This window comes from Gymnogyps californianus, chromosome 1 (genome assembly GCF_018139145.2).
Source record: "Gymnogyps californianus isolate 813 chromosome 1, ASM1813914v2, whole genome shotgun sequence".
In the NCBI taxonomy this organism is placed as follows: domain Eukaryota; kingdom Metazoa; phylum Chordata; class Aves; order Accipitriformes; family Cathartidae; genus Gymnogyps; species Gymnogyps californianus.
The window spans coordinates 37,918,951-37,934,653 of record NC_059471.1 but is presented as its reverse complement, the minus strand read 5'-3'; the positions used below and the strand labels follow the sequence as shown (position 1 = coordinate 37,934,653).

Here is a 15,703-nt window from a genome sequence, read left to right as displayed (position 1 = left end):
AAGACAAGAGAATATTAACCTAAAATATCCTGTTTAAAAAAAAATTATCATCATAAAATAGGAAAAAGAAGGGTATTTCTTCCATAATGTCGACTATTTATAGACTATAAAAAACCATCCCTCTAACTGCATATGATGAAAAAAATTCAACTAGAAGAGTTTACAAAAGAAATCCTTTTGCTTCTTAAATGATATTCTTGTTTTAAGCACATTTTCAAAGATGATTAAAATGCTTTTAATAGATGAAACAAAATGACTAAGTAATGTTTAATTACTAGACATAACTCAGGTTTAATAGAGGTAAACTTCTTTCTTGGCTCTCCATCTGGCACTTAGAGAAACGCATTTTTAGTTTGTGTGTTTTTACATGCACAAATCCTTCATAAAAGGTTGGAATGGTTTTTGCAATTATACCTGGAGTAAAAGCTCACATCATATTTCCATTAAATGCTTTTTAACTTAAATGTCTGATTACTTCTTTTGGAAGTAAGGTAGACAGCTGCATGACATCATTCAGCAACTGAGCAACATGGCCACCAACAACATTAAACTAAAGAATTCATATGATCAAAGGAACAAATCTCCACAAAAGCACTTTCCTCACCTAACACTGTTTGGACAAGCATATCAATCAGGGTGATGTGTGACAAAAGGATGCACCGGATGGCTAAAAGGTGCAGCATGTGAAAATCGGAAATTGAATGAAAACTAATTAAACTTTACACATTATGTTTTTAGCGCACTTACATGTGTTAAGAAAAAAAAATAAAGCACAGCAGTGCAGCCTTCAACACCTATGTTTTTTAAACTCTGTTGTTTGAAATAAGCCTGTTTTAAATAGAACATGCTGGTGCAGCTTACTGTACTGAAGCTGAAAACCCTCCCAATTTATTATGATCACAAACACTTCGAAAAGAAGAAGGGCTAAATGTAATTACTAGTAGTACTTGTACACTAACTTGCCATTAATATATGCCAATGGACTACTGTTCCAGCATCCTAATCTCGAACTGAGCAGCACTATAATTGAGTATCTAAAACATTGTAAACAAGTGGTTTATTCTGTTTTTCAGTGAGAAACACTGGTACCCTACAAACAGAAAACTAATTCTAGGGATGCTCTGTTAGGGTATTTACTCTGAATATCTGTAAAGTGGATAAATGCTCAACCCACTTTGTTGTACAACATAGCTATAAATAGTGATAAGAAAGCACATTCAGTTTTCAATCTGAGCCCACCTGAGGGAACTGATGTGTCATCTGTCAGTTAGTTATCTCTGAATAACACACAGGCTCCTATAAACTGTTCCCCCATGTTCCATATCCATATAATTGACAAGTCTCCAGCAAGGTGCTTTGCAATCACAGCAGCAGGAAGGGGACACAACTTTTACAAACTCTTTGCAAGATCTTATACAAAATAAAAACATTTGAAGGACTAAGGTACATTTATGTCTATTTCATACTTATTTAAGCAATTCACACACACACACAAAAAAAAAGGCGCGTTGACTTCTTGTTTTCTTCTGCCTGAAACGTGTCTCTAGCAGTCAAGGAAAGAATTTGTAAGAAGTGGAATCTAAATTCCCCGTTATCCTGTCATTCAAGCCACACTACTATTCCCTACTTACCCAACAAGCAACTTAATATTCTAGGCATCAAAACAACCAACTTAATGACAAAAATATTGATAAGCAATTAGAACTGGCTTTGGAGTACTTGCATAACATTTCTGGTTTATTATTATCTATCAAACAAACCAGAAATACAACACTTACATGCACAAATGATCATGTTAGTACTTGTTCAGCATATAATTACATGCAGCGTAATACCCAGCAACTTGGAAGTATTTTATTTAGTTTCTATAAAGCAGTAATGCATTCTCAGATATATATAGGCATGCTACTACAGTCCAGAAACCAAATGCTTACCCTCTGCATGTTTTGTATTACATTCTTCACATTTTTGCATTATAATTTTGCTTTACTTCTTTTCAAATTCATTACATGAATTGGTGCATGCATACATAGGAGTGACTGATATCATGACTTTGATAGAAGTAACACATACATGGATTAAGTAGCTGCCCTCTTTTCACTGTTACTAGAAGGGAGTAGACTTACTAGTGTTTACCAATAATGCATATACTAGAATCCTGACAAACAGGAATTCACATGCACACTTTTCTCAAGTCCTTAAAAGTATTACAGTTTATTGCTTCCAAGTTGTTTCTCTGTCTTGCATATTTTTGTATTTATTTGTTGGCAGCAATAACAACTACTAATCCAGATTTCTACAGTAAATAAAAAAGCCTGTTTGTAGTTACATAAATACGTACACATCACAGCAAAATTCACCATTGGTTTGAATATGCTTTAAGGAATATCATGTCCAGAAGTCAAACTAAGTAAGGGTGTTTTATTCATCCCAACCAACTAATATTTTGTACTACAATTTCATACTCGTACCAGTACACAGCACTTCTAATTTTATTACTGCTTGTACTTTGACTTTAGATTTACATTTCATAAACATAAAAATATTTTCCTACTGCAAATTATGTTCATTTTTCTCCTCCATGTTTCACAGTTTGGAATAGGTGTTATTGCCAAATAAAATTCACAACTTATACATGCAAGGAGAGAGATAGGTACTGTATCCTTTACGTAAATCACACAGACAACAGTACACTTAATTAGCCACACAAACCTACATTTGAGCCATTAGATATATAATTTTTAGCATGATTTGTCAGAAAAAAGTTTTCACAATCATAACTTACATTAAGGGCAACTAGGATAATGTCATTTGTATTAACTTTTTCAGAGGAACTTATGCAAGCTTCAATTCCTTCATCTGAAAGGTACCTGTTAAAGAAAAAAAAAATAATATTAGAATATCACAGGATGTATCTACTAGACAAATATTTTTTTCTGTACCTAAGATTATTGTCTTTAGTTTGTATCTTTTGTGCTGGTGAAGCATAGATTTAAAAATACTTGGAAAATGACTTCATGTAATCAGTTTCCTTACACTGAGATGAGATTGAGTAACAGATTTCTTCCTCCGCAATTTCTAAACAAAACAAAACAAAAATCTCTACTTACAAAGTAGTAACAGCCATCATCCCAATTATGTTGAACAGGGTTAACACTACGGTCCTCATGCCCGCCCCCCCAAATTACAGGAACCTGGTTTCAAAATCAACCATTTGGGCTTTACTTGATACAAGTGGCACACTTTCACTCATGCACGTGTAAGGAAAGAACAAAACAAAACAAGTAAAAAAAAACCCATCCCACACACAAACACAAAACACAACCATATCTGTTTCTAAAGAGCAAGACTATGGTTAAGCCCTCAAGGGCTGGGGCACATAACACTGTCATCCTATAAAATGTATTCTTGCTTGCCTGGGCTACAAAGAAACTGATAAAAATTGAAGCGCTTTACAGTGTATCAATAGTCAAATATGGTGAAAAAGTTTAAATAAGAATAGAAAATCTCCTCCACAATCACACTTGGAAATGGCATTTGTGACCCTCATGGTGATAGTCCAGGATCAGTATCTTTCCGCAAAAATACTGTGAGCATACAATAAATTTGCTCATCTGAAAACTAAGTTTTAAATGGACTCAGCTAATCAATTCAAAAGGGCTGACCTATTCTAATCTCCAAAAACACTCTAAAAAAAAAAAGATAATTTTAACTTGAGTGGTCAGAAGTTGTGACATTCATTATTCATTTTGCCTAATATTTCCTATTCAAAGCCCCAGTTTTAATTTTTATGTAGCTGGCAATCTGCCTTCTCTGCACAGCTCTTCATTTTATTTAAATACATCACAGCAACGATTAAATAATTGATATTTGCTAGATACTCAGTCTGAAACACAGTACTTGCCCAAATAACATTTAAATAACTACCTACCAAGAAAGCACCATTCCTCAAAGAAGAAAAGAATGATTTAAGAAAGCAAACTTAACATACATTAAGAAATATTAAAAATAAATATTCTTGAGTGCTTCAAGAAATACTTCTTTTTAAAGAAAACGACATACACAATGTAACATATAGACAAGGCAAAATATTTGTAAGAAAGTACGCTCGATAAGCCTTTTTGATTCTAGCCCAGGTAACATTAACATCACCCTCTACAGCCCTGCCAGTGTTCCCAGACTAATTAATGATCCCAGTTGTGCTCTAACCCAGACACTTGATGGGATCTAACTGTTCAAGTCGGACACTGACATCTAGTAAATCCTGAGGGACCAGACCACCATCACCAAAAAAAAAACCAACCAAAAAAACAAAAAAAAACCCCAAAACCAAACACCACCACCACCACCACCACCACCAAAACAAACCCAAAACCAACCCAAAACCCAGATGCACTGAATGGGGAAAAAAATGCATATATAAAACCACAAGAAGAAACAATCCTATTTTTTATATAAAAGCCAGACGCTTGAGAAGAATAAGGTGGCAAGATTTGGGGGCCTCCATGGGAATGCAAGATTTCCCAGCTGAGTGACTCTGAGTTCGAGTACTATGACCTGTGAAGATTCGGGTAACTACTGTGAATTAGCAGATCTCATTAGCTGGAGTCAGAAGGTAAAGTAGAACAGCATTCCCACTCTGTGCCAGAGGAAACTAGAACAGACACATCCTACAGGCACTAACCTACTCTCGAGGCTTCAACTGTGCTTTAATTACAGCAACAGACTTCCTAGAAAGAGCAGTATCATAAACTCTAGAAGTCTACCTTCTGTCATCTTCAGCATAAAATTGAACATAAGTTCAACACCAGCAGTTAGGGGGAGTACAAAATCCATAAGCTGAGTTTTAGACTGTTGGACAAGTCGTGGAAAGATTTCTCCTCTTCTGCTCCTAATGTAAATGAAGTCATTCTTCAATTCTACTGAAGCTAGCAGGACTCCAGTTCTCTTACAGAGTTACTTAGCCTAGTATTTAGATGTAAGCACTACCATTTTCCAGTAAGAAAAAAAAATGGGTTTAGAGAATAAATAAAGAAGAATCTGACCTAGAATTAAATTTTCTGTATATAGGACAAGATTAATTCTGCTATCACAAAATTCACTGCTGAGTCATGTTTTACTTTCTCACTTCAAAGTGAAGACTGAATCACAACTGTCAAAATCCCACTCTGCTTTAGTCAAAACTTTCAGTTTATAAATTTTTATATATAAATTCATATATAAATTTTCAGTTTAGTTTGTCTCATTACTTTGGAGGTTTTTTGAGACAGAAGGATAAAGAGAAACTCACTGGAAAAGACTATTCATTTTTGACTTCTGCTAATTTAAGCAACAGCACTTAGCAGAAACATTGCCCACCTGACCAAAATCTCTGCCAACCTAACAGAGGCACCAATCATGAAATGCCATTTGGGACATCTGTTAGTTAGATTTAAACAAACACTAAAGCTTTTCAGCAAAAGACTGATTAACATGGTTATTAAAATAGTCTTCAAAAAAGCAAAATCTGTGACCATCGAAGTGTGTGGGGGGGATATTTTATAGTTTGGGGTTGGTTTAGTTTTTATAGATATTACATGAAAGCGTAAATTACTTAAATGCATAAGATTAGGATCAAAATTACTTTCAAGAAAAAAGATCAAATCAACAACTATGTCAGCAAAACTATGCTGAAGAACTTCAGAGAAAAAAAAAAAAAACAAAATTAGCAGAGCTTTCCAGTAACACAACAGGTGTTGCTTCTGTGCAACAGGACGTAAAAGTGCAGATTTCATCAGAAATGGTCAGGAATCGGTCGGGGAACAAACCACAACCAGGAAACATTGTACACCAGAACTGGCCAAAGCACAGATTTCTCCTTCTTTAACAGAAGCTTGGAACTAGTGTATATCAAGTCAGTCTTTTCCATCAGTCTTTTCCATTTTGCCCTAATAACTCTCTTATACAGACTACTTTATACAGCAACGAGTACTCCAAATAAGTTTAGATTTTCTTTACAACCTTACAGAAAGTTCTTATTTAAAATAAATTATTTTATTTTCTCCTCGTTGTCTGTACAGTCTCCTATAAGAACTACCTAAGTTTTACTTTTGAATATTTCCTGCTACAGGCCCACAAATAATTTAAGGGGAGGGGGAAAAAAACAAACCAAAACAAAACAAAAAAAATCAGTATTTTTAGGAAGTTTTTGTTTTAAAATAAATGTACTTACACAGAAAAACATACATCTATATCTCTCAAGTATGAAAAGGAAGTTACAACAGGCAAAATTAACTCTTAAACTGGCATAATCCTTTCTCCCACAACATATGGATTATTAAGTCTGAAATTCTTTTTCCAGGCTCTGAAGGAAACAGAGTCCTCTTTTTCCACCTGCTCTTAATAAGGGCATGTGATGTGCTGAAGGTAGGACCTTTACAGCATAAGGCCACTCAATCTTTTTGTTCTTTTTATTAGATGAAGGAAAAAAAATCTGGCCCTGAACAAAACCAGAGACAGCAAAAACCTCCTCTGGAGTCAAAGAGAACAGCTCTGCAGCTCTGTGTTTCTATGATATTCGAGTGCCTCAACATCTACATTACCCGTTCTGCCCATTTTGCAAAATATCACAACCTATCGCAGCCTTAGATAATGAAAGGTGAACTACAAGGTGATCCTGTTACATTAATCCAACACATTTCCTATTGCCAAGGGGCAGGAAGCAATCCTAAACCACCCATGAACCAAACCACACTGCTGGAAGCAGCTCACGAGCTCCCAGTCCCCAGGAGGTACCTGGCAGTGCTGTACAAGCAGCGTCCTCGTCAATTCTTGCTCTCCATACCTCCATCCCAAGCTGTCCCCACCTTTTCTTTAAAAGGCAAAGGGGCACAGGGAATAACCTGGCACAGAAATGCTGCTGCCACAATCAACAAATTCCCCTTTGTCCTTCCTGTAAACAAACATTTCAGAATTATGCACTTCTGCTTAAGGTGAAGGAGTGAATATATAAATGGTAAAATACATGGGTGAGAAGCATAGAGTGAGAAGCAGCCGAGCTCCACAAAGCTCTCTAAGTCAAAGGCTAGCCAGTAGCTGACCACTGACATCTTACACTGACAGCAACGAGACAAATTATTTCCTTAACATGCAATGCAGATAACACTACCGTGTAAGATGAGGCTGAAAGACTTAAAAGGAGGCAACTATGTTCCAACTGGCAGCTTTAATTTTTGGCTTTATCCACCAAAATCTTAAGCATCCTAAAGAGATGCTTATATTTTCAAGGAAATTTAAAAAAAAAAAAAGTTTAACACCACCACAAAAAAACCCCAACACACACACGCCCAGACAAAACCACACTGAACTTTCCTCTGTGAAGACTGGTAACTAGAATAACATACATTGCAAGCACCTTTGGTTTCCAAGAAAAAAAAAAAAAAAAAGTACTCGCTAGACTTCTTTCTTGCACATGTTTTAAAACAATCTCAAAAGTTATAAATTGAAGTAATACAGACAATTCAATTGATTTCAAAGGAATTATAGCAAGTAATGCTGCATGAGTCACATAGGGATTTTGTGGCCTTGGAACATTAATACAAATTAAAAAAAAAAAAAAAAGAAATAAAATCAGTTTACGACCAAATGGGCACAAAGCGGCAGCAAATGGTTGAGACGGTTATTTGTGGAGCACTCTCTTGAGAGCGGAGACCAGAAGAGAGAGGAAAATAAACGCTTCTACTGCAGTTCTTCCACATTATGCTTGCTGAAACCTGAGGGATATCTCACCTATTCCTCCCCCCTCCCCCAGCCGTGTTTATCTGAGACATGTAGCAGTCCAATCCTCTTAGTAACAGCTTTTGTCAGAAGAACATCTCCTAGAAAATACCTAGATCCTTACCTTACCTTCAAATGAACCATTAAAACAAAGCCATTAGTAATGAATCAGCATTCTCTATGTGAATGACTCACATATAAATCCAAATCTGCAATTTTTCTGTCAAAATGTTCTCCATAAGCTTCTATGACAAACACATTTCAGTAATTCTTCCTTTGTAATACACAGAAAAACATCAGTGACAGAGCTGTTTTCCCACTGCTCCTTCATATCAAGTATGATATCAATTTAATAACCCACTTTTGCACATTATAGGTGTGCACATTCTCCTTGTCGGTATTTCCCATTGCTAAGGGCTATAACTCTGTAGTACCAATCTCACCTGCGCCTCTACTTATCTCATTTTATCTTCCACTTTACTTCATCAAGAACAGATTACAGCTGACGTGGCCTAAATAGACAGACTTCTGTACTGCTACACTATTACCATCTATGTCTGAAACATCGAAGAAATCGGCGGGATCAAAGGAAGATGCATTTTTGCTTGTCTGCTCTATACTGCTGGATCAAATACTTGATCTGCAGACAAACATACACATGTACACACATACACACTTAAAAAGGTTTAAAGAGCTTTATTCTAGAATTAAATTCACCAGGTACACAACTTTCATAATAATATTTATTTTTCACAAGCAGCTTTCTTGAAAAGCATGTTTTCTCTATTTGTAATTAACAGTTCACGTGCAAACACAAATCTTAATGTTCCATCCTTTTTCTACCCCACATTACATTTTTCCAGAAGTCCTCTGTAATTTTCTCCTATCATCTCAACAATTAACATTTTATTAAGGAGAAGCTTTCTTTAAGGACAGAAGTAAATAAGATAAATCAGTATTAATAAACATGCTCTATAAAATTTACATATTTCAGATTCACAACTCTTCACAGAATCACTGTAATATTAGCAGAAAACACAAACTGCACTAATAATACTTCTTGTAATTCAGTGCCAGCCACATGAAACAACGTTGATGTTTTACAGTAAAATTTATATAGCTATTTTCAATGTGTGTATGCAGAAATCAGAATGTTCCTCCCATTACTTCGCTAATAAAGTGGATTTATACAATCATACCATACAAAAGATAAGGTTTTGAAGGAAAAAAAAAAAATTCGCAGAGAGCTTTCAAACTTCTCATACTTTGTAACACCACAAAGGAAGAGAGAACAATTTTAACAATAAAGCAAAGTGCAACTTCAAAGAATGCACTAGTACGAGACCACCACTGGGTGCCAGTATTGTTCCGTAACAGAAGAACCATATCTCCTATATTAGCTATTTTTAAAACTTGGGAGTTCTCTTAATAGGGTTTCAAAATATTCTGCTGAATTTCAGTTGTATAAAGGAATTACACTGCAATGTTACAAATTTTACCGAGGGGCTATCATTAGAGCTGTTTAAAAAAAAAAAAAAACCAAAACATTTTAAAACATTATTATGCTAAATATGAAAATCAAATTTTAAACAAGGTTTCTTCATACTCTATAACCTGCATAACAATACTGGGAAGGTAACTGACACTGTTGTTCCCTTCAACTTCTGAACTTTTTATTTAAAGAATAATGTAGTATTATACAAACTACCAGACAAAATAAAATGGAACTTAAGGGTGAAAAAGAATAGAGAAGATTTTAGAAAGATTCAAAAGATATTAGAAAGATTCAAAAGCCCTGCCAAAATTCGGGCCAACTGTTCCTTTATCCACAAGGCAAATGTCTGTAAGGAATGACAAATGTAGATTCAGTGGCATTCTTGGCAATTTTACTATTACTATTCTCACACCCAGAAAAGTGACATTTTTCCTAACGTCTAACCTCCTTGCATTGCCTTCCGTTGCCTCTTGCTTTCTGCACATCTATGGAGAAGAGACCACGCCTTTTCTTTTTGCAATCACATTTAAAGACTTACTTCCCACATCTTGCTCTGTATCTTGTACATCTGGTATATCTTCCTCTGTATTGTGTACTTATACCTATGATTATTGCTATCCAAGTGTATTTTTGTTTTCCTATCACTTTTCCAATTTGTTAACATCACTTTGAACTCTGACCCTGAGCACTCACAGCTTCGCATTCTTAAGGAGCTTTATCTTGTGTCTAGGCTTAGTACTTCATGCTCCATCATCCAGGTGTTTAATGACAGTATCAAATAAAACTTGACATAGAAGATGCCTTCATGCAGCCTCATCTTTTGAAAGTGAACCATCTGTAGCCATTCTTTCTAGTATGGTCAAATCGGTTTTATAATTGCCTTACAGGAATTTAATCTAAACTGTTTCCCTATTTCACTCCTTAAAGATGCAAAACCAGTTAAAATGTTAAAATAACAGAATGTACTGTATTATATCACTATTAAAAACTCACTAAGTTTTAAGTGGAATTATGCTAGCAAAAACCTATTTGCACAATCCAGAAAGCACACAGAGAATTACAGAATTTTGGTTCCAACTAGGTAAGCATTTAGATGAACAGACACCAAGGTACTTAAGTCTATCTTTACAATATTACTGACATTCCTAAAACTGGTGCACAGCCACTACAGCACCTCAGTTGCCAAGGCAGTTAAACTTGCATCCCAGCTACCTAACTTCTCACTTGTAGGAATACACCACTTCCTTAAGTGCAGTCTCCAATCCAGGTCAAGCTGAAACCCCAGAAAGGAATTCATAAAATATGCATTCCCAAGCTCAAGTTCTCATACGTTTAGCTGACAAAATTTAAGGCCTAAATCTCTCTCAGATGTCTATGACACTTGACTTTCAATAAAAACACCAGCTAAGAAAGCCAATGTATTTTTAGAACAAAACAAACAAAAAACGGGTCTGGTTTTTTTTTTTTTTTACATTACTTAGTAAAAGCAGAATGTCTGTCATTACTGCCCCCCCTTTTTTTACATGTGGGGAAGCAAACACAAGTTAATTATCTAGCAGTAAAATCTATTTTGTCAGTGAAATCATGACCTAAGGAAAGCACAGCAAATGCTCAGAGCCAAGGAAAAGAGTTAAAAAAAAAAGTGCAGTGCTTTAAACAAAACTAATGCATTAGCTTCTTCCTAGGTTACTTCCACCTGGAACTTTCAGTAGGAATGGGATGAAGACCAATAATTTAGGAGCATTACAGTCCTAAACATATGCGATACTGAACACTACAAAAATTATTTCATTGCACAAGCAATGCTAGTCCGGCATCTGACAATGAGGCCCAACACAAACACCCACTGTGCTGCTCCTTCAGGAACCTCCTGCTCCCCACCCAGCCTACCTGATCCTGCTGCAGAGCCAGTTCCTTCCCCTCCTACCAACACCACAGAGGAGAAGGGTCTGGACGTAACTGCTCTCCCTAACCAGCAGCTTTCTTCCCCTCTCCTACAACAATATGGGAGAGGAGAGCTGCCTTATACCTGGGTCAGTAGGTCCCGAGACGGAATTTGGTGGTAAGGAGGTTTCTGCTAAGGGTCACCAAAGGCAGAGGGCACCCCAGCACTCCCTGCAATACTTAAGTGCTTCAAAGTCTGTATTTGTGTCACGATATTTTAGTCGCCTTTACTAACACAGCTTCTCATCCATTTCCAAAAGACAAGGACTATTTTTATACAAAAGCTTGAGTAACCAGTAATAGTTTTAGAATTATTCCTTAATACGTTTGACATGCAAACAGAAGTTTAAGTCTATTATTAGGTTAGCCTGACAGTCCATCATTCTCTCTCACACCTCCCTAGACCCACACACCACTCTTCTTTTTTTAATTACTGGCACATATATTGGTTTTTTTCCCCTCCAGCCTCCCTGAAACTACTCAGCTCCAAAAACTAAGCATCAAAAGCAAGTTTTCAGCATACTCTTCATCAAGTTCTTATACGGAGAACACGCATTTTAAGACATTTTAACACTTGCACTAGTGAGGTGTTTATAGTAGTACCTCCCATAGTGTGATACGTAGTGTGACGTATGCTTTTTGCAAGTCTATTTTCTTCTATAAAATTCCTACTGCTGGGAATGCAATTTTTTTTGTTTTAAAACACAAAAAGGTTTAAAACTGTATTATGAGACTGGCAGCACATCTTTCACAAGCATTTCACAACAGAAAAATTAAGAAAAACTTTGTGCTTGAACCAAACATAAAACTTTTAACACCTTTACAGCCACATTACCCATCTCCAATAATGCAACCATCAAAAACCTCAGACTCTATGCTTGCTCTTTCTCAAAGGTAATATATTTTACTCACCAAGTGCTTTATCTAAACTATGTAAGCAAAACTGAAAACCAGAACCAACTTTCCTTTATAATCTCAGTTCCCAACAGAAGAACGTAAAATAATCACTTGTAAAGCCCTGAACGAGTCAGAAATCCTAGAAATTAGAGAATGTCTCATCACACAGTTCTACAAGAGGCTGGTTTCAGGACACCCACCAATGTTCTCCAAGCAAGAGACTGGGAAAGGGAGGAATGCATGTAGAGAAGCCTCACTTGAAGAGACAAGAAACTACTAAGCAGGGTACTCTCTGAAAGAGCTGCGCAGCTGTTGAATTTACTTCCTTATGCTTTGAAAAGCTCAAATTAGACGGCCTTCACTGAATGCTGTAATGCTCATCTCTTTTCACTGGCATCTGTAAACAGGGTAAGAAATCACTGGAGGACAGGATAAGAGCTACAAATTAAGTTGTCAGATCTGCATGTGGTAGGTTTTAATAAATTGTACAGCTGCACTCTCAGGGTATTATTTGTGATATACTTTTAAATTGCATTAGCAGCACTGTGAGTACATGCAAAGGTAACTACCCTCAAGGCTTACATAAGTAAACAGCTATTTTATTTTCAACTTTAAAACAATTGCAAAAGTTACTGATAAATACTTTGACAGGTGGTTTACATCCAAAAATTATCTAACAAAGTATAAGTTTTTCATACTAAAGATGTCAAAATCTGAAGCACTTGTTAGGAAGTAGGGAATTAAGTGGATTGAAAGGATGAAAGAGAACAGAATTTTCCCCAAATAAAAGATTGCAATCACCAGCTGCTTAGCATCACTCTAGAAGGAACTTTTGTCTGTCTCACCCATGAGTATTTCCACTTCTTCAGTCCTGCATGAACACAGGAGACACAGAGCATAACTTTCTCTACTGGAAGTAACCAACCAAGTTCCATAACCCAGAGGTAATCATCAATCACACTGAAATGCAGACACAGAAATCACTTATTTCACCACCATCCATGTAAGACTAGGAGTATCTGAGTCAAACTGAGAACTCTATTCTGCTTCAGTGACTGCATACTATCCTTTTATTGTGAAGATTAAAAACGTATATAGCTCTCGCATCACCATGTAGATAGTTACATACAGAATCTTATAGATAGAGAGAATGAGTTGCTATCAAGTTCAAGAAAACGGCCAAAAGCTCAGGAAAAATCAGATACTTAAGATACTACAAAAAAAAAAAACTATTTTTAAACTGTGAGGAATTATTATTTCATGATAAAAAAAAGTTTCATGTTTTTGTGACTTCCCAGAGAACATTATTCCAAGGCCATTATTACTGATGGCTTAGGCAAAATGGTAAAGGGGTAGTGAATTTTGTATTTAAAACCCAAAAATCAATGGACATGCTTCAAAGGCAAAAGAGAGGTTAATTATACCAACCAAACAAAAAAAGAAGTCGAAAGAAAGACTGACCAAAAATATTCTGGAGGATTAATTTGATAAAAGCTAATAATAAAGACATTTCAAAGCAGATGCAAGAAACCTGACAGATGACAAGGCTGATAAATGACTGAGATACAAAAGGACTGATAACGAAAAAGCTATAATATGTAAGCTCTTTTTTTTTTTTAATTTATTTCTAAACTAAATTTCTACAACACAGATTTGGAAGGTTTCCAAACTAAAGTTATTGTTGAAATACGTATGTAAGCAAGTTTCTCAAACTGATATTACAATATAAAAGGTCTTAGATTAAATACAGCAATGACAACAAAACCCACCGGGACCAGCAAGTATTCACCCAAGAGCTCTACAAGAGCCAAGATACAAAACTGCTGACATGCTTTAAATCAACACCTCTACCAGAAGAACAGAAAACAGTAAAATATCACACAGTATTTTTAAAAGGAGCAATCACATGAAATCCTAGGAGTTATATAGACCCTTACGAGCAAAGTCACGTAAGCTGTAACACAGACTAGAATTTGTAGGCTCGTGAGAACCTTTTTGGGTGGCCAATACTTCTGGCAGATAGAAGATGTCCCACCCACAGCTATTAGACCCCTCTGAAACATGAAGAAAATGAGTGGAGGGGGAAGGAGGCAGGGAGGAGGGGGTGGAAAGACTGTTGTTGGAATAGCTTTGGTAAGATCCTTCACCCAAGGTTCTTAAAGAAACTGAATTGTTAAGGCACAAGAAGAAAGAAGAATCCTTTCTCACATACTGAAACACAGGAAAGGAAGGGTATGAATACAATGGTCCCTCTTCTAGAGGATTAGTTAACAGTGGATATATTCCATTGGTCTGCACTGCATATCACAAGTGTTAAGACAAAAGGACTGGATAGCAAGGTGGCAACTGGTGATGATGATACATAGTTCTAGGTGACTAGATTTAGACAAAATCTAAAGCTCACTGCGCTCTGTGACCACAGGATAAGACATCAGGTGAATTTCAACATTAATAAACACAAAGTACTGCACAAGGAGAAGAAAACAACCGTAACAGTCCTGAGCTCTAACTTAGTTATCATTCATGAAAAATATGCAGTCATGTGATTATTTTCTGGACACTAACTCATGGCTCAGTAGCAGTCCAAAACACACAAAGAATACTAGGATCTGTTTTCAAAACCACACAAGACACAACATTATAAAACAACGCAAATCAAATGAGAATTACTAAGCAACAGTGCTGCTGTACATAACTCTCGGTTATAAAAGCTGAAAATTATGAGTCGTTTAATTTTTAACACAGACTTTCACCACAGGTCACACACTGCAGCACAGAAACAGGTTCCCCAGAGTGGCTGCAGAACCTCCATCCTTGGTCAAGACACAGCTAGGCAAAGCTACAGCTGACCTGTCTAGAGTCCTTCTTAGAGCAAAAGCTTTAATTAAGATGACTTTCAGGGATGTCTTCTAATCAACCTTTCTGTTACTTCAAGAACTCAATCCAATTTGCAACTGTACCTGAACATTAAATTTTAAGACGCAAACATATAGGCTTAGTTTTAAATAACCTGAAGTTATGCATTAACTGAAGGCAGCATTTTACTCATATTTCCATGTTGGGTTTATACACATACATTTACTTCTATTTCCATGGTTTTAAATTCAACTGGAATTATGGCACAATTTCACAGATGTTGTCAGCCCTTCAGGTCAGTGTTTTGTTTCTTTGTCTTCTTTCACACCTTGGAGCAAAAGCTCTTTAGCTTCTATAAATTGATTTGGTAATCCTTTAGCAAATAACTTAATTAACATATACATTTTACATTTAAGTACAAGAGAAATTTAAAGTCAGTTGCTAATACTGGTAAAGAGAGATAAAGATACCAAAACCCAGCTCAGAATACATCTAATACTCTACGTGGTAGGTTTTCCATCTTTCTGAGAGCATGAAGTGTTGCAGTTTGTACTGCTGCCTCAGCATAGGTTCAAGGCATATACCTTCAAATGTTACAATTCTTTTATAATTTAATGTCCTAATTTACCAACATTTGTAAGACATACAGCAAACAGTTGATAGATATGTGGTCTCTGTGTAACCAAGCTGATTACATGACAGATTACAAAGCTCAGCTTTCTATAAAAAGCCGGACAAGAACTAACCAAGACCAGC

At 36.1% G+C, this 15,703-nt stretch overlaps 1 protein-coding gene across 3 annotated transcripts in view; it reads right to left on the bottom strand.

Moving 5' to 3' along the window:
• The window catches only part of TDRD3 (tudor domain containing 3), a 109,684-nt gene that overhangs the window by 63,781 nt on the left and 30,200 nt on the right, over positions 1-15,703 (bottom strand). For all 3 annotated transcript variants that reach the window (XM_050894777.1, XM_050894794.1, XM_050894786.1), the window contains exon 2: positions 2,786-2,870. In XM_050894777.1, coding sequence (XP_050750734.1) covers positions 2,786-2,870 — 85 coding nt within the window. The remainder of the gene's footprint in view (positions 1-2,785; positions 2,871-15,703) is intronic.